The sequence below is a fragment of the Diplotaxodon limnothrissa genome, linkage group LG8 (assembly GCF_057381915.1).
Source record: "Diplotaxodon limnothrissa isolate DT_005_m linkage group LG8, D_limnothrissa_male_GT1.1, whole genome shotgun sequence".
NCBI classification, from domain to species: Eukaryota; Metazoa; Chordata; class Actinopteri; order Cichliformes; family Cichlidae; genus Diplotaxodon; species Diplotaxodon limnothrissa.
Genome location: NC_140603.1, coordinates 29750310 through 29777750, shown reverse-complemented (window position 1 = coordinate 29777750; position 27441 = coordinate 29750310). Strand labels below are relative to the sequence as shown.

Below are 27441 nucleotides of genomic sequence, written 5' to 3'. Positions count from 1 at the left end.
TCAGAACGACACCGGTACCCATCCCTACTTATCAGTCTGTTTTTTCTTTGGTGGGGTTTTGACAGGTTGCTAATAACAAAGTACCTGAAAATACTATTTAAAAGCACTTCTGTTTTACTGGAGCACTCCAAGCACTTTATAAGTTGTCTTTTTATGCTTGAATGACTCATAGGCCAGTGTTAAGGGGCTTAACAAACAAAAAAGGAAAAGCATTTTTAAAAAATTGTCAAGTACAAGGACTGGACTGTCCAAAGGAAAGCTTTCAAAACCTGGAGAAGTATTGCCCAAGAGCTCAAGAGCACTTTTTTTAATTCACAGAAAGTTAAACTCATTGGAAACAAAATAAAAAGACATGAAAGTGGCTCAAGACTTTTGCACACTATTAAATGTTTTTAGTATGATTATTATGTATATTGACTGTGCATATACTTTGTTTTGAGCATGTTAAGTTAGTGATGGCGTGATGAATGTTCCGAGTCTTGAAGGCGCAGCGACTTACAAAAATGGATGTGATTGTACTTCTCTGAAAGCTCGTATGTTGTTCTCCATATAATCAAAACTGCTGAACACATAATCTGGTCAACAGCAGAGTTTTGAGTTTAAAACCACCAAATTTTCACTGATTATTTTACCAATCATGCTGTGATTCTCTGCTGAAGTAATTCTTTTACATACTCAAACTGTAAAGCTGATTCTCAGTAATACCAACAAAAGAATATGTGCAGTGAATGTGGCACGCATATAACAAAGTTTCTATGTTTGGTCCTGATTTGCAGATTAGAAAACTGATCATTATTATTGAGTATTTATTGCAAAAAATATAAATGAAATGAATTTCCCTTTGACCTTAAACTGAACCTCTTTGCACACTGCCTTCATCAAATTATGGATAAGTCATTTAGGTTAAACTACTGTGTCTTCATCAATTAGGAGCCATGCAGGCAAAGGTATATATTGTGTCCCACCCCAGTTTGCAGCTGGGATAGAGTGTGATTAATGTGGGAGCACACAGGCGTAGGTGCTCAAAAGTAGATCTCGCAAAACAAACTAGGGATCTCGCAAAACTAACTGGGGATCTCGCAAAAGTTTTGCGAGATCTCACAAAACAAACTCGGGATCTCGCAAAACTTTTGCGAGATCCCGAGTTGTAGTAGGTCTGTAGTAGGTCTCGACCTCCCGTTAGCTTCGAGATGGTGGGTGTCAGATCTCCGAAAACGTCAGAGCACTTTTGCAAATATGTGATGTCTTGTAAACCAAGCAGATCTCGCAAAAGTCCGTCTTAATTTTTTTTTTTCTCCCATGTACCCTGCGGGGCTCCGTATGATTGGGACCTGATGAATGTAAAAGCAAAGATTTTTTTTTTTACCTAATTTTTGTTTCTAAGAAAAATCAGAGCCACATATGAGGATATTCGTTTAAAATTTCGATAGAACAGTAGCAGTATAATGTCCTCGTAAGTGGGTATCAGGCCCTTGTAGAGCAAAATTGAGTATTTTGGTCTAAATAACCCAAAATGTGATTACCTCATATGTAGACGCCAGGTCCTAGGTTAACTCTTCTTTTGATAGTCATTTGTATAGTTGTATAGTTTTCCTTCCTCTTAATCATTAGCTTAATTAATGTAAGCTGTTCCTTGGATTCCCTTCACTGGACACGAATAGCCTGTTTCCTTTCGAGCATTTATAGTTTGAATTTTTTTTTTTTTTTTTTTTTTTTTTAAATGACATCAGAAACAGCAGTATGCGACATTACGTGATGGCAGAGCTTCAGTTCATCCTTTGTCTTTTTTTTTTTTTTTTTTTTTTTTTTTTTAATAAATAGGACAGGGGGAATGAATGAGAGAAAGAGGGGGAGAGAAAGAAAGAAAACCAAAGGGGAGAAGAGACGGTGAGAAGGGGGGGGAAGAGAGAAAAAAAAAAAAGAACTCCTGGGTCACCTGTATGGAGAAAAAAAAAAAAACAAACAAAAAAAACAAACAGAGGAGACAGCAAACAACAAAGAGCAACATAATAATAGAGAAAACAAAGCACCATCACAATAAACTAGCTAGTCATAGATATCAATATTTACTAAATAATAAACGATATTGTGCAGCACGCAAGATAGACAGCGCACAGTGTGCTTTGAGGCAGCAGCCAAGAAAGCTTTAGTCCGCGTCTGTGAATACCCATGTGTGCATACCTGTGTGGATCAGCATGCTTGCATTCCAAAGGTTTCTCCATGTAATGATCTGCTAGGGAGTGTGGGGGGGCCACAGCCCCATCCTCCAGGGTGTGAAGCGGGTATGGAGGAGATCAAAACTCCAGACATCCAGAGGCTCCCAGAACACAAGAGACCATGGAAGACCAACAGAGGGGCAGCCGCGCCACTGTTCCAGTATAGTTTGAATTTTTGACCTAACTAAACTTTAGCTTTAGTTAGGTCAAAAGCTTCTTTTTGCCCACCCGTCCCATGTGGAACATGTATTCATCTTTATGTGTGGTTTTATAACTTTTAAGTGCTTTGCAAATATTTGATATTATTACATCCAATGAAGGTTATATGACTTGACCTCACATGCTGATAAACTTGTTAAAACAACATCCGGGTAGCGTTGGAAAATGTTAACAAGCTCCTCTAGTCTCTAGGCTACAGGATTTTGAGTTCTGCCAATATTTTGCACTTACCTTTAAGATCTAACTAGTCCTAATGACAGCTTTAATTAAAAAAACAAAAACAATCCAGCTGTTTTGTTGAGGACAGTCTCACCAAAACACTGAAGAAGAAGAATCACATGCTGTTACTGTAACAAAAAGGTAAGTCTGAGAACATTCTGATGCGTTACAGGAACACACCTTTAATAAAACACTTTGAGAGACAACATGCAAATACAGCAGTACATGTAGTAGTGTTCTCGTCAACAGGCAGCTGAATCTGAAAGTCATTTACATTACAGTACATACATTTTACAAACAGGATTGGCTGAAATGTATATTATATTACAAAGTAGTATTTTTCAGTGAACCTGCCAGTAGCACATAGTAAAAGAAAAAAAAACATTCGTTTAGTGATGCTACATGGGAACTAGGGTTGGGCGATATGTAAAAATTTTCCAACCGGCAATCGTCAGTCCAACAATCGCCGATGGGCCATATATTCGTGCGTGCGCAGACGTCTTGATGGGCGGGGCCATGTAATCATGCACGTTTACACCACAGAAGAAGTTCAAACATGGATGAACTAATTTCCAAAAAAACAAAGCAAAAAACCGCTGTCAGCGTTAACACGGCTTAAACGCGGTCATCACGATTAAAATTTTTAACGCTCTCGACCCATCTGGAGCGCAGAATGAACAAAATTAGGACAAACTGCCGAAATGCGTTGACAGAGATATTTCAGGGATTTTGACTCAGGCTGTGCTCCAGATGGGTTAATTGTTAATCGCGTTAGTCATGATGAAGGAGTGTTAACGCTGACAGCACTAAAAAATTAAAAGTTGCCAATTTGGGATTTCTTTGGCCTTAAACCAGGTGAAAGAGGTAAACCTAAGGATATAACCAAAGCGGTGTGCCACTTGTGCAGACGTATAGTTCGAGCAAAGTACTCAAACACGACTAACTTGCATGAGCATGCACGTGTCCACCATCCGGCTGAGTATGCTAGGCTATCAACAGCTTCTGCAGCCACATCAACAAGCACTTGGGCGCACTCTGAGGTGGGGGCATTTGCTCGCAGATGAAAGAGGGTGCTGTTAAAACAGCGCTATTATTTTTTTCTGTTGACTGCTTTTATTAGCTCCATCATTATTAGCAAACTTGCTCATGGGCAAACAAATAAATAAATCGCCCTTGTAAAACTAGTCGATATATTCGTCCAATTGCCCAACCCTAATAAGGACTACCATAATAATCCACCATAACAGTTTTTAAATTATGTTTTCTGTTCAGATTAGTTTCATTCAGACTCACTGCTTAAACATCAAAACACATTATAAAAAAGTCTTTGTACGAGCACAAGTATTGGTGTGGACTGACATACAACAGAGCCCAACAGAGAGTTAATACGTAGCGCAGGCTTAAATTAAATGTTTTTAGTAACAGTACAGTTGTTTTCTACTTGAGTTCTTTAAATAACAAAACCTGAGGTTAGCTTAGGGAAACTAAAGAAGCCTCAGCATTAGTATTTCATTAAACATCCAGCAGATGAAGCAAATATCATTTTGTTTAAAATATTCTGAACTACGCACTGAAGAAAGCTTAAAAAACGTAAACGTTACAGGACAATAAAAAAAATGCTGTGGTTCTTGCAGACTTGCCTCCACACGGCAAATAATCTCTTACAACAAACCAAGCAGCCTTGACGTTTTCATTCTGCGTGGACTCTCATGTGTGAGTTAAGATGCGTCTTACGATTAAATCTCTTGCCGCATTTGTTGCAGTGAAAGGGTTTCTCTCCCGTGTGGAGCCTCATGTGCTCCTTAAGATGCGTCTTTTGGTTGAACCTCTGGCCGCACTCGTCGCATCCAAACGGTTTCTCTCCCGTGTGGACTCTCAAGTGAGTCTTAAGATCTGTGTTTCGGTAAAACCTTTTACCGCAATCCTTGCAACCGAAAGGTTTCTCTCCAGTGTGGACTCTCATGTGGGTCTTAAGGTGCGTCTTTCGTTTAAACGTTTTATCACAGTCACTACATTGAAAGGGTTTCTCTCCTGTGTGCACTCGCATGTGTGCCTTAAGATGCGTCTGCTGGTTAAACCTTTGCCCACAGTCTTCGCAGGCTAGCGGTTTCTCTCCGGTGTGGACTCGCATGTGAGTTGTCAGATTTCCCTGCTGGCTGAACCTTTTACCGCACTCCTCGCAAACAAACGGCTTCTCTCCGGTGTGAATTCTCATGTGCGTCTTAAGGTGTATCTTTTGGTTGAATTTCTGTCCACAGCTACTACAGCTAAAGGGTTTCTCACCTGTGTGGACCCTCATGTGTGTCCTGAGATCTGACGTTCGGTTAAATCCTTTACCGCAATAGTCGCAGCTGAATGCCTTCCCCCCGTTGTGCATTTTCTTGTGCCTCTTAAATTCTGATTTTCGGTAAAATACTTCACTACACAACTCGCAGATAAACTGTTTCACACCTGTTGGGGCCACCACCTGGGAATCTACGTTTTGCTTTACCTCGCAGCTGTTATCAACCAAACAGCTGGAAGGAGTTTGTCCTGAATGGCATGTCAGCTGTTTCTGAAGACACTGCTTGTAGATAAACTGCTGACCCCACAAAGTGCAGCTTAAGAATTTTTTTGCCGCATTACAGTCCACATCCATATTTAAGTCCGACTCCAGTGCCCTGCCCTCCTTCCAGCCGCCATCGCTGTCTTCGTTTTCAGGTCCAGACTCATCAGTAGTCTCAGAATAGTCTGAAGCCTTTTCATCAGCATCAGGTTTAAACTCACTTTGAAGATCCGGGTCACTGCTCGGTTCTTGTCCATCGCTCTCAGGCTCTGTATCTCTGTTGTCCTCAGCTTGGCTTTGATGAAAGGGTAAGAACTGAGGTTTTTCTTCATCATCTTCAGTTTTCACAGGAACTGCAGTGATTATGACCTTAATGATATCCGCCTCCTCCAGACCACTACTCTGCTGTTCCTCGTGGCTGGTCAAGATTTCCTCCTGTTCCTCCTTTATGTGGAGGGTCTCCGGGTTCATGCTGGTCCAGACTGGGGTTTCACTCATGAGGAACTTCTTTAATCACCGACAGCTATTAAACATCTGCAGGAAAAACAGGAACAAGTTAGGGATGTAACTGTGTCGACAGTTAAATCCAGCTGAAGAGCAGATTCTCAGCAGTAATTCAACAGGCTGAACAAAAATGTAGCATTAACCATAAAAAAGTAAAGCCAATTTTATGCAGAACACTTTTATTCCTTTTGTTTTTCTTATTTTTTAATGAATGGCCGATAGGCAAACTAAGGCTAGATTTTCTACATTACGTCTTAAGAAACGCCCCTGAATGCAATATGATGCTTATGCTTCTTTCCCTGCACATCAATTTTGAAGGCTTTTTCACTTTTCCTAACACTGATGATCAGGATAAACGGCAGCAGATTAGAATCAAGCATAACATTTGTACATTTTCTAAATCATCAAATTAATACACGCAGTTTCCTGTAACAAAGCAAGTCACAGTTTTCACTTTAGTCAGTGATTTTAGTAAAGCACGGCTTAACAAATTGCACACATAAAACATGCTGTAAAGAAAAGAATCAGTGAAAATGTGGTGATTCCAGCTGATTTAAATCAAACCTGCTCGCTCCTAGCAGTTTTAGTTTTTTTTCTATCAGCTGCAGACTCATTTGAGAGTACAGATTAAATATAAAAGCTGACTTCAAGCATAGGCTCAGTTTACGTACAAATTTAATATGAGATCAGCAAGTACAGTTTACATGGCCTGTTTTAGGATCATGCCAGTAAAACAATGAAATTGTAAAACTGTTTGCTACCAAGAGGAAAAAAACAGGCAAGAAATAAAATTGCATTTATTTCTTTAGAACCTTCTACTGTTCACACACAGAGGTCCAAGGGATCTTCCAGGAATGATGACGCTATTTCATGGTGAATTGATTGGTCAGTAGGCAGAGATTTCATACGTGCTGATCTCTAATCTGTAGGGTTAGGGGTATGAAATACAAAATCCTGCTTTGTGGTACCTGCTGCAGACCTCTGGGGAATCAGTGGGAGGGTCTAAAGATTTTCAGTAGCTTCTAAAGTCTTTGTGTTTCCCTGACGAGCATCAGTAATAAAAATAGATCCTCAACAGCAAACAATTTTATTGTTCTATGAGCATCATCTGATCTTAACCTACACTTTACTTGCTTGTACATAACCCTATGTTTGAATTCTGTTTTTATATATTATTCTTTACTCTCAAACACTAAACAGCACCAAATCTGCAGCCAGCAGAATAAAACAAATTGTTGGGAGCAGGTTATGTTCAGAGTTTCAGTTTAAAATAATGTGGAAGTGCCATGTTTTTATACCTTTATAAAAAGATGAATATTTTACACTGCTGGAAACACAGAGTACAAACTAGGAATAAACTAGGCTAAATCACCAGATTAATGACTTCTGCAATATCCTTGGATATGTAATAAGTTCTGAGGTGCCATTTTTCTTCATTTGTTTGTATTTTCATATGTTTATTAATAATCGTTAAAGTACGATAATATTGGATAATACTGGATTTGCTGCAGTCTAAAAAAAAACCAAACAAAATCATGATTTGGGGGGGGGGGGGGGGATCGGCCTCAACAGGATGTCAATGTTTCTGTACTTCCGGTTCAGACAAAGAGCTGGAAACCGTCCGACTCGCCAGCTGCTCTCTTCCCCCCTGCGGCTGCGGCCTGCAATTCAGGCTCAGCTCATCTAATTCGGGCCTATATAATCCACAAAAGCGCCCAAATACTGCGTTTCATCGCGGCTTTTGTCACAGACTGAATAAAAAGAGATTTTTTACTGTAAAAATAACTTGGCTGTGTGCGCGCTGTAAACCGTCCGGGTATCCGCTTCAATCCTCGCTATTGGGTTCCGCCTTTTTCATTCGCGTTAATACTTCATTATTAACTAATAAATAGCCGAACTATGGTCTTTTGTCATTTGTGTGCCGTTTGGGATTGACAAGAGATGAGATGCTCCGTTTTTGTGTAACTCTTTTCTTCATCCACCCCCTACGATGAGCTAGCAGCTAGCCGTTTCCTCCCGGAGAGTCACTGCACGTTAAATCTGATTTTTCTTACCAGCGATCTCGTTTTTAATCGATCCCCTGGTGCTGATAGACTTCGAGGGGTTTAATTTCTGGGTTTAATTCAAAAGACCGTCTCAGTGTTGCGGTATTGAAGATCCACTTCGTTTATTGTCTCCTTTTTGCTGCTCTTCTTTGGTGAACAGTGCACGGGGAGCTGACTTCAGGTGCGTTAGCACCACCTTCTGGATTGGAGTATGAACTGAAACCTTTGGCGCCGGTTAAAAGGCGTGGGATGGTATGTCACTCAGTATGACAAAAAATATCTTGAAGTAAAACTTCATTTAAAATAACGATAACCTCAAATATAAATGAGTGTAAATTTAAAACATATTAAACAATTAACAACAAAGAAAACATTTTCATTTTTTTAGCTGATGGCTTTGTGCCAATTTAGTGCATTTACACAGCTATTCTCAATGCATATCAGCAAGGTGGAATAGCACGTTTAGAGGCCCTATGTCACATCAGATCTTAAGTTAAAGAATAGATATCTTTCTCACAAGAGACATGTGTAATTTAGTTTAAAAGACTTGTTTCAAAAAGTTGGAAACAATCATTCAGTGCCTGTTGGGGCACAAATTTCTGGCTTTCATGCAGCCAAAATCAGCATAATTCTAATTTTATATTCCAAAAGATTTATAGAAACCGTGCTCATTATGCAGAATCATGATATTATGCATTAATTAATATTTCATTTTGAATGTTTATAGAGCTAATATATTTTGGTACTTAGAATTTTGGAGATTTTAGGATAGAAGTAACTAAAGCTTTAAGATAAATGTTACAGCGTACAAAATTTAGTGGAGAAAACAGAACAACATGGAAAAGGTGGTGCAAGACTCCTGATGAAGGTTTCTTCCTGTTAAAAGGAGTTTTTCCTTCCCACTGTCACCAGGTGTTTGCTCACAGGGGGTCATTTCATTGTTGTACTTTCTAGTTTTATTGTAGTGTCCTTACCTTAAAATAAAGCACCTCGAGGTGACTGTTGTTGTCATCATTTGGTGCTATAGAAATAAAATTGGACTGCATGTTATTAAGTCATAGGCTATTCTGTGCAATCAGACATGATACTGACTTTATACAAGGGTGCGTGGCAGCTGAAGACTGATTAATGTCTGAAAAGCTCTCAAATACTGTCTGGGTCACAGTGGAACAGTGGTTAGCAGTGTTGCCTCACAGCAAACAGCTCCTGGGTTTGAATCTGCCTGCTGTCTGGGGAGTTTGCATGTTCTCCTTGTGCTTGCATGACTTCTTCCCACAGTCCAGAGACATGCTTGCTGGGTAAACTGGCCGTGAGTGTGAATAGTCTCTCTGTGTGAGGCTTGTGATAGACTGGTGACCAGTCCAGGATAAGCTCCAGAATTCCTCATGACCCAGGATTAGAAAATGCAGTTAAGAAAACAGACCAATAAATAAATTCTCCATTTTATAATTAGTAACAGTAAATGATAATTTCTAGAACCTTCCTCTTGATCTTTGGTAGAAAAAAATTAATCAAAGCTGTAAAATAAAGTGTGACCAAACTCTCAGGTTATGACAGAAAGACTCAAACTCACTGAGATATGGATTTAATTTTTTTTTAAAAATCACAATCAATCATTGCACCGTATATAAACCAGAAGTCTCCTTCCCCTCTACAGTTTGCAGAAATGCTGGAAATATTGCATTGCTTTTTCTGCACTGATTTAATAACACAGAAGGCTAATTTTTAAATACACACGTTCCCTGATGTGACCGTTTTTGGTTTGGTTACCTTCCTTCCACTTCAAAACTTGTAGTATTGTTAATAAAATACAATAAAATCCCCTTTAAGCTTGAAGACAGTACATCCATGTAGTCGAGGGCAGACCCCCCCACGGTCACTTCAGAGATGGAAGCTGATGAGTCAGAGCTGAAGGAGTCTGGCAATAAAGTTCAGTTCTTACAGTAATTAACCCAAACTGCTGTTTCACATTGAAGGCACTGAAAGTCCAGTAGAGGCCACAAAGTGTAGTTAAGTGTTAAAAAAAGAAATTAAAATATGTTTAAAATGAGAATAAATTACGTCCCTTAAACTAAATACTTAATTTGTTTGTGAGCTTTAAAGTCACAGTCAGTGAATTATTTCCCTTTTCATTCCACAGTAAACTCACAGAAAAAAGAAAACTCATAAAAATGGCCCGTGGTCACTGCCAGCAGTGCTCTGGCCGCGGGGATGGGATATTTTAAGCACGTTGCCAACTCGAGAGTGGTCTCGCTGTGTCAAACAATAATGACTTGAGCTTTGCCAGAGACCGATCGTATGATACGATCTAAAGTTCTCAGAGTAAACAACTGTTTGCTGGTTTAAAAATAAATACATAACAAGACAGAAGGGACAATTTCCAGTTCAGCTTGTAGCAGCAGCAGAAAGGTTCACAGGAAAGCCAAATATTACCATAAATCACCACAGATTGTCTGCAGAGATAATGAAATAATTTTAAAACAATCAAACTTTTACAATAGCAAATCAGTTCCCTCTTTAACTAGACAAGAATCTGTGCCCATCTATTCAAAGAGAGGAAATAACACTTTAAAAAAAATAGCATATCTGGAGTGTTTCAACTCCAACTAAAGCTGATAAATTCTGCAGATTCCCAGATTTACAGTCATGATTTTGAACTCTACCAGAGTAGCACAGTTCAAAGTAAATCTTACACTGGTGCAGCCCCTCAGTTTATTCTCTGTTTGAAATGAACCACGTTAGCTTCCTTCGAGCCACCTTTCTTCTTATTGGTTGCCCCTCATAAACAGATGGTTTAACCAGCAGGTAAGTGAAACACTGGAAGAGCCCGTGTATGACAGAAGATGAGGAGGAGCAGGAGGAGAAGAGCTCCCCTTTGAGGTTGTTGAAAGCATCTTAACAGTCTGACAGTATCTTAGAGATTGTGACTCACAGCTTACACCGTTTGGATTTACCGTCACAGGATTGTGTGGTCCAGACCAGCAGGCCCCTTAATCCAAAAATCGTTTCTTTCTTTTAAATTAACATAAGATCCATTTTCCTACCAGTCACCAGAATAATGCTTCCCAGCACAGAAATATTCCTTTAAAAAGAGGCAAAACAAATAATAGACCCATAACTGTGACCTCTCTGCTGAACAATAACAGCAGCTGTCTTTTAGAAATCAAATTTATCATCATTTCCTTCATGAAAATAAATCTGCTGGTTTTGCGTTTATTTCAGAAAGTTGTGAAGTGTCATTTTGAGACGGGCACAGTCCCACGTTTCTGCACATCCCGTCTCCCTGTGACTATGCTGGTGAGCCGCGTGCAGATGGAGTGATGAAATTTCTCATCATCCTCGTTTAGTTGCGCATGTAGAGCCGTACGAGGCCGGCCTTGTGCAGCTGCTGCCACAGATTCATCTCCATACGCAGGTCGTGGTTGGCGAAGAAGCCAACAGGGTGATAGTTTTTGTCGTAATAGTGGTCTGAGTATTTCTTGTAGTCTGGGGTCATGAAGCCGTACGCACTTACCTATAATCAAAAGACAGACAGATTAGGAATCTGGTGACACGTAAACTGCAAAATGCCAGTTTTAGTTCAATTTGACCCACTCGGCTCATTTTCATTTCCTCAGGCTGGAAAACAGGTTTAACATGTGCAATTAACTGGATACGGAATCTGGACACGATGTATAAGGCTCGCTGCCACCACAGTAAAGATCAAAAGCATAACTCTGTGGAGGCTTTTTGACACACAGCAATTTAACAGAAATGCAGCACATGCTTCTGCAGCTCAGCTGCTCAAAGTCAAAACATTCTCACGCTATCGGGCAAGTACGGCCTTGTCTCCTGATAAGTAAACAACAGACTGCTGGAAATGTACCTGATCGCAGGTGTGCAGCGCGGCCAGCAGCATCGTGGCACCGGTTGATGGACGGTAGATGTCTTTGAATCTGGTTTTCAGAGTGCTGGATCTGAGGAATCTGAAACAAAAAGATCACAAAACATGAATAACCTGCGCTGTGAGCCTTTCAGGAACTGAAGCTTGAAGTTTCTCACACACACACATTCACACGGTGACCTCTGTGGCCCAGTGTGGCTGCGTGGGGATCTTCCCTCAGCAGCTCTCTCTGGTTTCAGTCGCTGCTTCTCCTTTAATCCCACTTACAGCTTTTGAAACACGAGCTCTGCTTTCACGAGTGAGAATTTGCTCACCTGTTTCTGAGGTAACGGATGAAATCAGGATGGTACATCTTCAACTTCTCTGCTGACACGTCCTCACCAAAGTACTTCACTGGACTGAAGGAAATACGGCATTACTATAAAAACACCACAACTGCTGGAGAGCACGAGTATTAACATTCAAAGAACTGATCACTGATGAGCAGTGACGCTTCTGACATATTTGATCTTGTGACATTATAAACAAATACAGACTAGTCAGGTTTAATCTGCTGGATTGTCTGCAGGAAATATCATCTGCTTCATCTCAGCAATCATATTTCCAAAAAGTAAGACTCCGTTTTTGCACCTCTGCACAAACATAGCTGGCTGTGCAAGTCTTGAGTTGCAGACATACAGGCAAAAAACAAGTTTGTACAATTTAAATGAGCTTGAAAGTCAATATTTGTTATGACCACACTTATTCTTCAACACAGTCTGAGCTCTGCGATTCAGCTTTCTTTCTTTCAGTAGTCTTTAGAAATACTTCTCCAGGCTTCTTGACGGACATTCAAAGCTCTTCTTTGGATGTTTTCTGCCTTTTGCTCTGCTCTCTGGTGAGATGACTGTTCCTCTGAACAAGGTCAGGTACAACAATTGGACTGAAAATGAGTGAAAAAGCAGCTTGTGTCCTAAGAAAATCTTTGATAAAACCTCATAAAGTGTGGAGAACTCCTGCTAGTGGTAGTGGACCAACCCTGAGGACGCTTCCACTCCTTGGGCCTTGATGCTGATAATAATCAAATTAAAAACGGGTAACGCAGAAGAAAACAGGACTGAAGCTGCAGTCTGTAAAGTGTCGCTTACTTTTTGCCCTTCTCACGCCCCCTGTCCACCAGGGTGTGCGTCGCCGCCGCTTTCATCAGCAGGTAATCTCGGTCGTGATCCGGCAGGAAAATGTACCGCGTTTCCTGTTTGAGAGGAGGGAGCAGCCGAGCATGACAAGACCGTTTTAACGTCGTCACTTAATAAAGACAGATGTTTATTTCCGTCCTCACCTTAGACACGGGGGGTCGTCTGTACCCGACACCTGCGTAGCTCAACATGGAATTCATCAGCGTGTTTGTGGAGAACGTGTAGTGGGTGGTCCGAGACCCTACGTCCTCCTCAAAGCCCTTAATGATTGCCCCATTGGTCCTGAAGACCACAACAATCCAGAGACACATAATAAATAGAATCAGCATTATTTTTCTTATATTTTCATTATTAATGAAAGGAAGCAGGAAGGAAGGCGTCAGGACCGACCTGAAGACATAGTGATGGCTGTCGATCTCCTTCCCTTTCTGGGAGTTCTTCAGTATCCCTCCATTCCCCACCACTGCACAGCGACTGCACGCCGACTTATTGCCAGGAGCCTTCCAGTTGTCCAACATCTGCCAGTTAGCAGGTGAGTTGAGGACAGAGAGTGTTTCCACCAGTGCTGTTGGCACAAAAGAACTGATTAAATCTAAGATTTGTTTAATATAGGCGTCATGGTGGCACGGTGGTTAGCACTGTTGCCGCACAGCAAGAAGGTCCTGAGTTCAATTCCAACATCAGGCCGGGGTCTTTCTGTGTGGAGTTTGCATGTTCTCCCCGTGTTTGCGTGGGCACACAGACAGGAAGCTGCTTTTATCTCTATGATAAACGTCTGTGCTGTGATGAGACCAGCATGTCCTCAATGAAATTATCCAGAAGTACTTGTAGTCCTACATCTGGCTCTTATAAGACAGAGTTGGAGGAGGATATTTTCCTGCCAGAGAGTTATTGTGGATTATTCAGCCTGAACAATTGTTTAATGTATTGATGTACATTTACTGTAAATTTATGGTGTATTACTGTATTTACATTTTCAGTTTTGTGGGTTTTTTGTCTGTTTTATATAATAAATAACTCTAAGACACTCCTTTTTCAAAATAAAATGTAAATACTTTTATTTTCAGGACCATGTCAATGTATGTTTAAATAAAACAAACAAACAAACAAACAAAAAAGCCAGGACACATACGCACCTCATCTTGAACTGGGGCAAATCCAGCTTTATATTAAAAAATAATAATACAATTAGTTGAATTTTGACCGATTTTCCTTGTTTTCCCATTATGAGCTGTTAGAACGGTGGATGTTACAAAGCTACAAATAATGATGTCAGTCTAAGTATGAGGCAAAAGCTCAGGTTTGATCTAAGCAGTCGGATCCTGACAGTTTTATTAAAATTCTTTGATGTCACAGTGTGGATGTGTTTATATGGAACTGGGTGGGTGGTGTGTGGGTGCACCAAGGCCCAGCATAAGATAAACAAGATTATTTTGAATCATGGACTCATGCAAAGCTGCTTTAATAAAGCCTAAGAATAAAAATCTGAACACGGAGGTGAGGATAAAAAAAAAAGACTGATTTGGTTGGGTAGAGAAAAATTGCAGAGTTGTGATGGCTGCATTCCATCATGAACGTTAAACTAAAACTAAAATAAAATAAGTTTCACAAGAAACTGGAGAGTTCAAAAGGAGCAATCAATGAAATGAAAGGAAAATTTTTTAGATAAAATCAAAATCTCACTGTCGTAATCGATCCCTCCCCAGCCATGTGCTCCAGGATAATGGCTCAGACGCCGGTGCTGTTCGGGTGTCACGTGTTTGGCCCACTGCAAAACTGGAATACTTTCCAGAAATCGCTCTCCAAATTCAGTTTTCCCCACCCGACTTCGGATGCTGTCTGGACAGCCCTGTGTGGAGCAGACACCAACATAACTTATCAGACCTCATGCAGACGCTCCTACCTCCAGACCTAAATGCAGTTACTGCACGTCCCTCACAATCATTACGAAGCCAACATCATTACTTTCACTCGGCAGGAAGTTCACCCTCAATATTGACCTCCTAATAAGAGTCTCACTGGGCGCAATTGCCTGGTAATTGCAGAGCGGAGAGAGAACAGGGCTAACGACAGGACAGATGCTGGAGGTTTCATCCAGCATGAGGCATGAAGTAACACACAGAGGCAGACATTGCTGATGAAAAAAAAAACCAAAAACCTTACAAGTATATACACATGTAGACAAGGAAGTAGATGTTAGTGGAGGAGAAATATTCTGTTTGAGTGAAATACAAGAGTGGAAATAACAGATAAGAAAATACATGCAGATGTTATCAGAGAAGGGTGCTCAAAGAAAATCTACCCACTGAAAGTGAGCGGATGATAGTCCGGGAAACTAAGAGCTTTAAAAGTGCCTCATACTGCACGCTGCAGCCAATCATGCACAGTCACATCGCTCTTTATTTATATACTTTAAATACTTCAACACACATGCTCGCGCGCACAAGCTTTTCACTCTTTGTTCAGTAACTTGCTGATCTAACCGATCTGCGCTTTTAGTGGATGATAAAGGTGTATCGCCTGAGCAACAGACGCCTGCTTTCTTATCTATTCAGGCATCTTAATAAACTTGACTCACTACATATATCAGCTTGGCTGCTGGGTAACCCTCAAGCAACAGACGCTATTTTAGAGACCAAAATGACAGCGTAGGGTCGTCTATACAGCTACAGATATCTATATCACAATAACAGTAGCCTCAAAGGAAAAATGAAGCAACCCGAGTCGGATCGAAAGCATTAATTTCAACCGATAAAAACCAAAGAAAAAAATAAAACATTCAACACCAAAATGCTCTGTTAATAAGAAAACATGACTGAATAAGTTTCGCAATTTAAGAAAGGCAGTGATGATCTAAGTTCTCTGGAACATGGCAGTAAACTGTACCAGAAACAACAGCTACATGCTAATAACTAATAATAATAATAATAATAATAATAAGTCTGTGAAGGTTCTCAGTCATCCAGGTCATCGTAGTCAAAGGATAATAATAATAATAATAATAATAATAAATTGCATTTATATAGCGCTTTTCTAGGCACCCAAAGCGCTTTACAATGCCACTATTCATTCACTCTCACATTCACACACTGGTGGAGGCAGCTACAGTTGTAGCCACAGCTGCCCTGGGGCAGACTGACAGAAGCGAGGCTGCCATCGGCCCCATCAGTAGGCGGTAGGTGAAGTGTCTTGCCCAGGACAGAGAGAGCAGAGAGAGCTGGGGGATCGAACCGGCAACCTTCCAGTTACAGATGAGCTTCCCAACCCCCTGAACCACAGTCACATCCTAGTGCATCAGTAGCACTACCACCAGTAGCATGGTAGTGCTACCACCAGAGCTCTTTATGTCAGGCACACCTCCTGTGCTGTAACATTTTTAAGTTAAAGCCAATAATATCCAACCTTTACCTCTAAAATGAATGCAGTGGCATAAAAATAAAGAAATGCATCAACTAGTTTATCTTGATCGCGTCTTCTCTCCTTGGCTGTCTCTGCAGTCCGTTTATGTTAGTCATGTTATTTATGGCCTGAAACTTGCTGTTCAGTATTTAGATTCTCAACAATAACAGCAGCTTTGTTTTGTATTCTTGCTTCTGGTATAAGTGGCTCCTTTGTTTCATTTTTCCTCTGGGGTAGTACACCATGGTTTTAATCTTTCTTGTTCCGTCTTTGTTAAATTTATCATTAACTACAATGTCTGCACAGATCATCATTTATGGTATATGGCCTGTATTTGTATAGCGCTTTACTTAGTCCCCAAGGACCCCAAAGCGCTTTACACATTCAGTCATCCACACACTGGTGATGGCAGCTACATTGTAGCCACAGCTGCCCTGGGGCGCACTGACAGAGGCGATTTATGATATGGCCTCATCATTAAAGTCTTACAAAAATATGCAATGTCATCCATAACAGCCAGAGTTGATAATTAATCTGTTTTACACTCCTCCATCCTCATGACACCATGAGTCTGTGCTCATAGTGAGGAAATGTGGAAGTCAGGCTCCATAAAAACAAACAAACAAAGAAAAAACAAAACAAACAAAAACACATGAAACATATTTCTACTAAACATTTACTGGAAAAAACAGATCCACCCAGTAACCATGGCAGCCGCCCTATGACATCTCAGCCCCGAATAAAAGCAGATGTGTGACAGTGCTGCAGGGATGATAAACCAAGTCATGTGATGGGCACCGCTGGTTTACTGGGTTCAAATTACAACTTTTATTACCCGCTGGCTTTTTTCTCACCACTTCAGTCAGTCACCATAACGATGATGTTTACCTTTATTATTTGTGTGGATTTGTGAATATGAAGGTCTGATATATTGTCTGTTGCCAAGGAGCTTAATTGCTGTTTATTTAAAACATGAATGAGCCACAGTATCAGAATACTTTATTAATCCCAAAGGAAATCATGGTTCGTGTTGTTTTTGGATCGATCCCCAGCTCGAACTGTCTACGTGACAAAATATCCTTGAGCCAGATCGTGAGTCTTGAGCTTCACCTTGCACATCCACAGATAAAAGTGCTGTAGAAGTGGGTGAAAGTGCTTCGAGTGTTAAGCTGAGTAGGAAGTACCAGCACATTTACCATTCACTGGAAACAACATGACACTCATTTGGTAGAGTACGCGCTTCTATTTGTGGCCAAATTGCATACTGTCCATGTCAACTGAACATGAGAAAATATTTTTGTGTATCAGTGCATGCGGTTTCACTTCCTGTCATTCTGAGGTCTTTGATTGTGCTGTTCTGCATGTTGTCCTGTTCTTTTGAGTGTTTTTGCAGGGCTACATGCAGGACCCACGCAAACATTACATCCTGTACAACAGCACAGTAAGGAGAGAAGAAGCACAACAAGAAGCAAATGTAGAGGAAGTTGTACAAATCGAGACATCCACACAGTCGTCTCGATTTGTCACATTACAGTCAGAGGACAAACTGCACAGACATATATGTCACATGTCACAGGGAAAACAGCCTGTAAAATATAGACAGATTAGATTTCAGATTCCTGGATTAAAAACAGCAAACATTTCTTTGACAGCTGCTGAAATCAGATAAACGTTTTGCTCTCAGGGGGTTTCATTTTCAGCAGCAGATGAAATCAAAGCCAGCAGACTAAGCACAGTTAAGGAGAACTCACCGTCTGCGGAGGGACGTCTTCGCTCATGTACGAGTCTCCTATGAAGGGAGGGTCCGTAGGTTTGGCTGGCCGAGCAGGCTTCACTGTAGGCCGTTTGGTATCGATCCTGGTTTTATTATTGGCATCATCAGATCTGGACTTGGATGTCTCCTTATCCAGGTCTTGCTTTTGCACTTTGTGATGCTTTAGGAACAAATTCCCTACATCCCTGTCTGGATGCGAGCTGGGCACTGGGGGCAGGAAGGTCAAGTGGGCATTGTTGCTCGGCCCGTTGAGAGGCTCCTCGGATGAGATGCTGCGGGAGACAGAAGAGTTACCGACACATCATATGTAACACATACCAAGCAAGAGTCAAAGGACAGCTCCACATTATTTTCAACTTCCAACTAATGTGCCTATTGTGGCTTAAGAGAGCGCAGCCCAGAGTAAAATATGAAAATCAAAAATTCAAATACATGAGCTATGAAATTAAAGGGTTTGAGGGTCATCTTATGATACGAGCTGCTTCTATGTGTGCATTTTAAACAGTTTTCTTTGAAAATGTCATGAGCATAGATAAAGGGAAATAGTTCGTGCATGAGCATGTTTTTTTCCATTTAAGGCACAAAACGGGAAGTCGCATGTTCGAGTGCTTGGAAGGATTTTTTTTTTTCATATTTAAGATAATCCTGGAAGTGAAATCAAAGCAAAAACGCCCACATCAACAAAAACTAAAATAATCCACACAATAAAAAGTTGACGCCTACATGAGGACAAAGTCCCAGCTTTTGTTGTTCATGTCTTTTCAGAGCATTTGTGCTTTCCTCACTCGGTTGGTGAAGGTTTCCCACACTCAAATGTTTCTTTTACGTGTCATGTTTCAAAAGAGAACTAATCCAAAGTGTGTGCTGTTGTAAAGCAGAGGAAGGCAGAAAGAGATCACACTTAGGCAGGTGGAAAGAGCCAACAGAGATTTCAATAATAAAAAATGATATTTTTACTCTGTTGTACTCTTGATCAATATTATTTTTGGCAAGTAACTGGTAACATAAGGAGAAACAACAAACCAAAGTCATGAGATGTAAAAGTCTCATTGATCACCGTAAAATCCTGTGTGCTACAGTGTGACATTGCGATAACTGTGGTATAATTATTTCATGAGCCTGGTGGTTGCTCTGTGTTTTACACGTTTCTGTTAAAGAAAACATCCTCTCATATATCAATACTTTGTTTTCTCCGAGCATCAAGCATTAGCTGATTATTTGAACTATCGGGAAGCCTCTGGACGTCTTTATAAAGTGTTTCAGAGTCAAAGCTCAGATCCTGACATACTCAGTTGGTGAATCTCCGTGCCGGTGTCACCGAGCCACACTGCCAAATATAAACGACTGCATTTGGAAGGAGCAGTCATCTTTTGACTTCAAAATAGACAAAAAAAAAAAAAAAAAAAAAAGACTGTAAAGCAGTCGTCACTCATCACAGGGAGTCTCAAAGGTGGGAATTGGGGCCTTTTACGTCTCTGTGCACAGGGCCCCTTTGTGCATCTTATGGGGATTTCAGTTTTCTGCTCTTTGACCATTTCACGTTTCTACATGAGGCTTTAACACCAATGGCTGTAAAATATCTTTTGCTTCAGCGTCTAAATTCATGATCTTAACCTCCAGTTCCAGACTAAAGCAGCTGCAGGCGAGTGAAGAGGACATTCACATTATGATTCTTACAAAAGGCGTTCAGATTTTTTTTTTAAATCAGAGCCCTCTGAGCTCAAAAAGCCCACACTCACTCCCGAGTGTCTCAAACAGCCCCCTTAGAAAGTAGCCATCTTTTCTCCACCCCCTCGATTTAATGCATTTAATGTGGACCCGTCGGCTTTTTAAACCTGGACCGCTGCCCGTCGCTACAAAGCTTACATTTCACATACGTGTGTGAGAGAGACCACCTCCAGTGAAATAACTCCAGGGGATTTTTTTCATTAGTGTGGCCGGAGTGCTGTGTGGCTCCTTTGTTGAAACCACAATGATACAAGTGGAAGGGAGGGGGATAAGTGCCGGTTACAGAAAACCCCTCGTACCACTTATGATCTCAGAGTTTAACCCTTCACACCAGTTTCACTGCCTCGTCTGATACAGCTCTGCATGTGGACTGTTGTCTGAACCTGACAGTGTTCAGGGAGGGAAAGCCGCCTTTTCTTCAGTTTTTCCCCTTTTACAAGGAGGTCACTGTACCAAATTCTTAGGCAGTGTCAATTTCAGGATGGAAAATGCAAGAGCAGCTGAGGCTTAAAAATATTGTTTAGCTGGAAAACACGATCCAGACGACTGATTCAAGAGGTATGTAGCACCATATTTTCAGTGCACAATATGGATAAATACCTGATTTTCACATAAAGGTGAATTAACTGGTCATGTTTAGTTTATTTTCAGGTGTTAAAGTCCCCTTTTGTCCAATCGTGTGCATGTCCGGGGGAGCTGAGAGTGGATAAGGCAATCCTGTTTAATAACTCACTCGCGTCATCACCAGAGTTTCCTGTTTCTAACAAAAGGATTAAATAGCTGAAATGAAACTGAAGCTTTATGCTTCTTCAAAAAGATAAAAAATCCATAAATTTAGTTCAGATTGGAAAGCATCAGTTTTTATTTCCACACATCCAGTTTTGACCGGGAAAAGAACGTCGTCATGCACACAAAATATTTTTAAAGATAAAGAACTTTAAAACATCATTAGCAGCAACAACATCTGTAACTCTAAAGACTTGCATTTAAAGAAAAAAGATCATACGATATTTGAATGGGGCAGATGTTGTGGGAATCACTGTTGTAATGCTCCTCGTGCCGGTAGTAACACCAGTGTATCAAAACACTGGGACATGGGAGTAAACCTGGGATATGTCTGTGCTTGCTGCTTAATGTTTAACTTCTTAATACCCTTCTTGGACCTTGAATGAGAAGCTTTTTCTCTAACAATACAGACATGTCTCAGTCTCTAGATTTCTATTTTTATTCTTCTTAATGCAAATATTAAAAAGACAAGTTTTTCAGGGCTTCCACATACCCAGGATATCCAGTGACAAACATCCTGGCATCCACTGACCCTTGTTTAAGAGTGACGAAGAATTTGTAAAACTAATAAACAGCAATAAAAATTTGTTTTTAGAGTTATCTATTACTTTGAGATTATATGAGTATTATAAATGTCTTCTTGCACTTTTTTATGGCCTTTTTGCTGTGAGTGTTTCTCCTGTTGTTAACAGTAGTTTTGTGACAACAGTTTGATAAGGGCCACGCCCAGAAGAAGCTCAAAGACCCTGATGAAGTCCAAAGGTTGGTTCCTTTCTGCTACTCGTACTCAGCAGCATTAAATGTGTTACATATTTAACTGCCCTGCAAGCATTTCTGATGCGTCCTCATAACAGTTGGTGTACTTAAGATTTTATCACTGGTCATCATGGTCATCATGTGCATCGCTTTATGGCCGTGTTCTCTGAATGATTTACAGATGCAGGGGGAAAGTGTGGTTCTTAAAATGTGCTGCACCTTTACCCTGGAATAAAGTACGAGGGGATCTGAAACTGAGCCCAACTCTTTGTTAATGTTTTTTGCTTTTAAATGTCTTGGATATTTTTTGAGAATTCAGGGCCGGTGATGTAAACGAAAGCCTTGGTTAAGTCCAGTCAGAACATCGTGACGTGTAATGCGGCGAGGCTTCTCGGCTTTCTGCGTTGCTTTTAATTCTTCAGCATCATCATGACTGAACGAACGCACATATTGTCATGATTTTATCTCACGTCCTTTCTTGCGCCCGCATGGTTCGAGACATGAGAATCAGGTTTAACGAATTAAGGATTCAGTCCAATATCAGGCTGCTTTCATAGCTTTTATTTGGGAGAATAAACCTGCTTGAATATGCGAGCATTGCCTTCGGTTTCTGTACTTTAACTGCTCACATGTGTCAAATTTCCATCACGTACATCCCAAACGTGTCATCGGTCCCCCATTTCCCTTCTGAGAGCATCGAACGTGTTTGGATGTCATGCTTTAAATCTCCATACTGACCAAAATAACTCCGTTTTTAACCATAACTGAGCAGACCAATATTTATACTCATTCATATCTTGGAGTTTATATAAACTCATTGGTGTCTTTCTTCATCAGAGGTATTGTTGCCTTGCCGATTGTAGCATTTTCTTTTAGAGAAAGTGTCAGGTGCACATGTTATAAATATTGTGTTGCCTTCCTGAAATCCACACCTGGCAGTTAGTTCCTTGTTCAAGTCATCAGGTGACACTCAGTAACTTTTCCCTCTCAGGCCTGAGCTGCAACTTTTAGTTTTGTCCCCTCTTTATTCTGATCTTCAGCAGGTGAAACACCAGAGGTGGGACCAAGTCATTGTTTTGCAAGTCTCAAGTAAGTCTCAAGTCTTTATCCTCAAGTCTCAAGTCAAGTCTCAAGTAATGTCAGGCAAGTCAGAGTCGAGTCTCAAGTCACTGGTGTAAAAGTCCGAGTCAAGTCACAAGTCTGAATTTCAAGTCCTTTCGAGTCTTTAAAAAAAAAAAACGAAAAAATAATGTTGCAGTTATGCTAAATGTAAATATTAGACCATGTAATTTTAAAATCTGTGTTTTTCTCAACACATGACAAAATAGTGAACTTAGAAAATATACACAAATTGTGAAATTGCACCTCTTTAAAATGCAGCTCAATTAAACCTAGCTCCTAGAATAATTTTCACCGACAGTTCTGAGATACGCTGCATGTTATTCTTGGATGCGGTTGTAGGACCGGCTTTAAAATCGCATGACAAAAATATCATACACATTAAAAAAAACTGCATCACCAACGTAGCCTGGACAACATTTGCTAGTTAGATGAAGTCAGCTATCTCATCTTAGCATATTTATATGCATATTTATAATTATACGGTTCTTGGAGTGAGTGCACACACTCATGAAGTTTAGTAACTTCAGGTCACTGCAACAAGCCCAGGTACAGTTTACCGACGGATGGGTGCAGGACCTTGAAATGCACCGTGTAGAACGAAAGACCATCGTACGTATCATAAGTTTACCAGTCTCACAAATCGTCGTCATAAATACACATTCGTTAACCGTTTATTAATAGGACCTTTGAGCTCAACGGTAATTAATTAGTAGTGGAAATAATTTCTGGTAGCATCACAGAAATGTAGCAGTGACAATAATATTGTATGCTGTAATCGTACTGGGCAATTAGTGATACAAAAAACCTGTTTTATCCTGTGAATAAAAGTATATGTTTTTGTCAATGTACCATAATAACAGAAGCGAAACGCAATATTGTGTCAGGACAATTCACTATTTATGCACAATAAATAAAGGAGCATAGCGCGACAATTTCTGTTCAGCGCCAGACTTGCTTGTAACCTATATCACTAATTATGTTATGAAAATGACGTATTAACTACTAAAAAACACTGACCTTCGTGTAAATGCTTGGAGCAGACTAACCTGTGAGCTGGAGAGTTCTGGGACGTTATATTTGATCTTTGAATGGCTGCAATCCAGGCCATCCGTCGCCTGTTTGTCACTTCGGAAACATGGCTGAACAATTTCTCTTCAACGACGTAATCCGATAACAACCGATCTCTTTACCCGTCGGCTTCCCGTGGCTGTCATGCGACCGGTGTTGTGCCAAAAAGTGATTGTCTGCCAAAAACTGATTTCCAATGTTTCTGTGTATTTTTTTATGTGTAATATCTTTACGTATGTTCGTAAATAGACTTCGGTGAACAGGGTTTACAAAGGGGTTATATAGAGAATTAAAACAATATCTGTTTTTCAAGTATCTTTACAACTCTCTGCTATTGTACTTACATTATAACCAATCCGGTCCTTTATCCCCACTTAAAATATTTTTACAGAAATATTGTAATATTTGCTGCCATTTCTGCTGTCCTCTTGGCCAACTTACTCTTACAAAAGACATTTTTAATGTTAATGAGATTTTTTTTAACTGGATAAATAAAGGTTATATAAAAGTCACTGCCAAAAACTGATTGCGGCTTCTACCTTGTTACACGAATGTTGTTTGTGGCTCAAGATGACTTTATGTCATCCATGAGGGATGCATTTGACATATGTTTCACATATTATAGCCCAACAAGTTACTTATAGCAGTTTAAATACGAGCAATCAGTTTTTGGCAAATACCGGAAATCAGTTTTTGGCAGACAATCACTTTTTGGCACAACACCGGCTATTGCAGTTAATAATACAACAGCTTCTTGACATTTTTGTGTTTCTTTTTATCGCTGTATAACTGATTTTAATTGAAAGCCTGCGTGCGCTAGTACCGCTTGCCACGAGTTCCCAGAATCCTTTGCGGTTCTACCCGTGAATGACGTCACATTTTCAATCTCTATATAATATGCATGTTAAATTTTATATTTGGGGTAAAATATCAAGTCTTTTCAAGTAAACCGGTTCAAGTCCAATTCAAGTCCCAAGTCATTGGTGTAAAAGTCCAAGTCAAGTCACAAGTCTTAGAACATTTTTTCAAGTCAAGTCTAAAGTCATAAAATTAATGACTCGAGTCTGACTCGAGTCCAAGTCATGTGACTCGAGTCCACACCTCTGTGAAACACGATAAGCTGGATCTAACTGTACTCCTGTGTGCCCCCAAAAGTGTAAAGATGATGCACAAAAATGTCTACAAGTCAAAGAAGATTCATATCCATCTTATCATATCTGAGATTCAAAGTAAAAGTCTGAACTCACCCGCTCGCCCTCTGTATGAAGTCGTAGAGAGGCACCAGAGGCCTCTCCAGGGTCAAAGCCAGAATGTAGACAATAAGGACGCACGAGACCGTGAGCATGGCAAAAAGCAGCCTCCTGTGCAGCCCCATCCCAATCATGGTGCTTGTGACTCTGGCCGGCAGGCTGCGTCTCCTCGCCCTGCCCTCCACTCAGCTCCCAGGAACATGAGGAGCAAGAGGATGTGAACGCTGTGCCACTCTACAGGGCAGCTACGAGTGTCGACGGCGGGGGATTTACCCACGACAGGATCTGGGCTCTCCTCTGAGCTTCTCTCAACACAGCTACAGCGAGAGGCAGACAGAAAGAGAGAGTTGGAACGAGGGTAAAGACTCAGGAGGGGAAACTTTATCTTTCAGCGTCAGAGTGCCAAATAATCCCTTTTTAATGAAGTCTTTGCCTTCATGCCCCTGAACACAAAGCTCAGGGTCACAATCTTCATCTCCTTTTACATCCTGCTCTTGCTTATCTACTTTCTGCTCTTACAGTCTTCTTACAGACGAGAGAGGAAACAGAGGAAACACTACAGCTTCACACATTAAAAATATGCTGAGCAAAGTTTAAAAGGAAAAATAAAGAGGCTGGGAGTGGAAGGGATGACGATAGCTTCAGCTGAAAAATACAGGAAGCCAGAAATGTTATCTTACAGGAAACTGACGTCTTTAGTGCTTTAGTCAACTCAACCAGAAACTGATAAATACGTCCACTGGTGTGTGTGTGTGTGTGTGTGTGTGTGTGTGTGTGTGTGTGAGTGAGTGAGTGAGTGAGTGAGTGAGAGAGAGAGAGAGAGAGAGACAGAGGTTCCTAGGCATGTGGGAGTGCTGGCTGAGTCTCTAAATGGGGAATGGAAAGAATGTGATAAACTCCAGCATCTCTGATAGCAGTTATAACAGAGCGAATGAGCACTTCCACACCCCAGAAACTGGAGGTTTTACACAGTAAAACATCGCAAAAGTCATCCAGTAATTCATAACATGTCTGACAGAGACTTAGAGCAAAATATCAAAGAGGAAACAAAAAGCATCAGCCTGTGACAAATCATGACTCAATCTGCCTTCCTTTAATGAGAGGACTCTGAGAAACAGAAACCTCTTCAAAAAACCTCTGAATGCTTTTGAGAAATGAAGAACATGAAGCTTCACTCACCAGCAGCTGAGCTCCTGTTTCCTTTGCTCTAAGTATTTCCTTTCTGCTGCTCACAGTGGAGACATATTCCTCTAACTTAGCTCTCTATTGCTCATCTACTGTGAAGCGGTTGTGCTGCCTGCCTTGCACTGTATGGGCGGGACCATTGTGAAATGAGCAACAGCTGCTGGCAATTGGTCAACCCCCTGAACTCCAGAGCACGAGAGGAGGGGAGGGAACCCACTGCAGGCAGCGATAAAGTTAGTGAGACATGAGCAGGCAGCTCAGAAACACTCAGAGGAAAACAGATCAGCTTGTCTACACTGACAAAAGCCCTGATGCACGAGCTCTCATGCAGCGTGTCTTAACATTTGATTCCTGTGGTTGGCATGGTGCAGAATGTGGTGTCCAACATGTGTCACGAGTTAGACGCTTTGTGTGTGTGTTACATGTACCTGCACAGAAGTGAGAAAAGCCCCATTTGAGTCACATCTATTTCTCTGCTTGGATCTCTTGCAGTGAAGAAAATCTCACGAGGCTCCTCATCCACGTTTATTTAGGATATTTGAAGTGCAACCATAATGAATCAGACTGCCTGACACAGCCTGTGTGACTTTGTTGCTCGTTTGTGGTTCAACTTACTCCAGTTCCTCTGACCTCTCCATCTTCATGTTGAGTTTATCTTCGTGGAGTTACTTCCTGTCACTTCCTTTCTCATGTCATCTGTCTTGTTTCCTGGTCTGCTCTTGTCTGTTTTTTTTAACCTTGCTTTGTCTGTTTTTTCCTTTTTCTCCAGTATCTTCTTGTTTTCCTAGTTTTGTACCTTTCGTGAATCAGTTTTTTTAAAATAAAGCTCGCTTTTTGTTTTGCACTCTACAACCCAAATCGACTCTCACAAGCACTCGGGCATGGATGTGAGTTAGTATATATCAGTTGTATTTACCTTTTTTCTTTTTTACTCAGAAGCATTATTTTAAAGCTCTAGTTACTAGAATACTAATATCTGATGGTTTATTATTATAGATAAAGCTATCAAGGATTATATAATGTCATGGGCTGGGTCTGTCACCCAGCATTTTGAGTTCATGATATATTGTGTATTTCTTTTGTTAGTATGGGGAAATGTTAGGTTCTTGTTTTGTATTATTAGTTAGAACTTGAGGCTTCATGTTTTGTCATTTATCGTTTGGGTTAAGCTCATCTAGCTCCTGTAAAACCCCCGAGTGGCTCAGCCTTAGTTTTGTTATTGATCCCTGCATTTCCCCTTTTCCGTGGGCTTTGGTCTCACCTGCCATTTGTTTCATGTCTCATGTGTGAAGCCCATGTTGTTTGGTCTGCCTCATCATGTTTTCTGTGTTATGTTGTAAGAGTCCAGTATGTTCTTTGTTCATTGTATTTAGGTTCCCTTCCCCTGCCTTGTTATTAGGTTCATGTGTGTCAGTGGTGTTCCCGTGTGTTAATGTTCCCATTGTTGTTTATTGTGTCATGTTTCTGTCTTGTCATGTTTTTCTGTTTATTTTGAAAGTCCAGTTTTCATGTCATTGTTTGAGTTTACATTTCCTGTGCATCGTTATGTTCATCCTTGTCAGCTGTT

The 27441-nt window shown here is 40.6% G+C and overlaps 3 protein-coding genes across 2 annotated transcripts; 1 reads left to right on the top strand and 2 right to left on the bottom strand.

Moving 5' to 3' along the window:
• LOC146627163 (uncharacterized) overlaps nucleotides 1–27441 on the top strand; it is a 152490-nt gene that overhangs the window by 8254 nt on the left and 116795 nt on the right.
• Nucleotides 4345–7894, bottom strand: LOC146627168 (uncharacterized). Its single transcript, XM_085361702.1, has 2 exons — nucleotides 7758–7894; nucleotides 4345–5733 (listed from the first exon to the last, which is right to left on the bottom strand). Exon 2 carries the CDS (start codon nucleotides 5695–5697, stop codon nucleotides 4345–4347), a length of 1353 nt encoding a protein of 450 aa, XP_085217828.1. The 5' UTR covers nucleotides 5698–5733; nucleotides 7758–7894.
• st6galnac (ST6 (alpha-N-acetyl-neuraminyl-2,3-beta-galactosyl-1,3)-N-acetylgalactosaminide alpha-2,6-sialyltransferase) lies at nucleotides 10379–25948 on the bottom strand. The gene is made up of 10 exons (XM_085361701.1): nucleotides 25869–25948; nucleotides 24687–25006; nucleotides 17957–18251; nucleotides 14490–14655; nucleotides 13197–13371; nucleotides 12950–13088; nucleotides 12759–12862; nucleotides 11946–12029; nucleotides 11614–11713; nucleotides 10379–11262 (listed from the first exon to the last, which is right to left on the bottom strand). The coding sequence occupies exons 2-10, from the start codon at nucleotides 24821–24823 to the stop codon at nucleotides 11092–11094; spliced, it is 1371 nt and encodes a 456-aa protein (XP_085217827.1). The 5' UTR covers nucleotides 24824–25006; nucleotides 25869–25948; the 3' UTR covers nucleotides 10379–11091.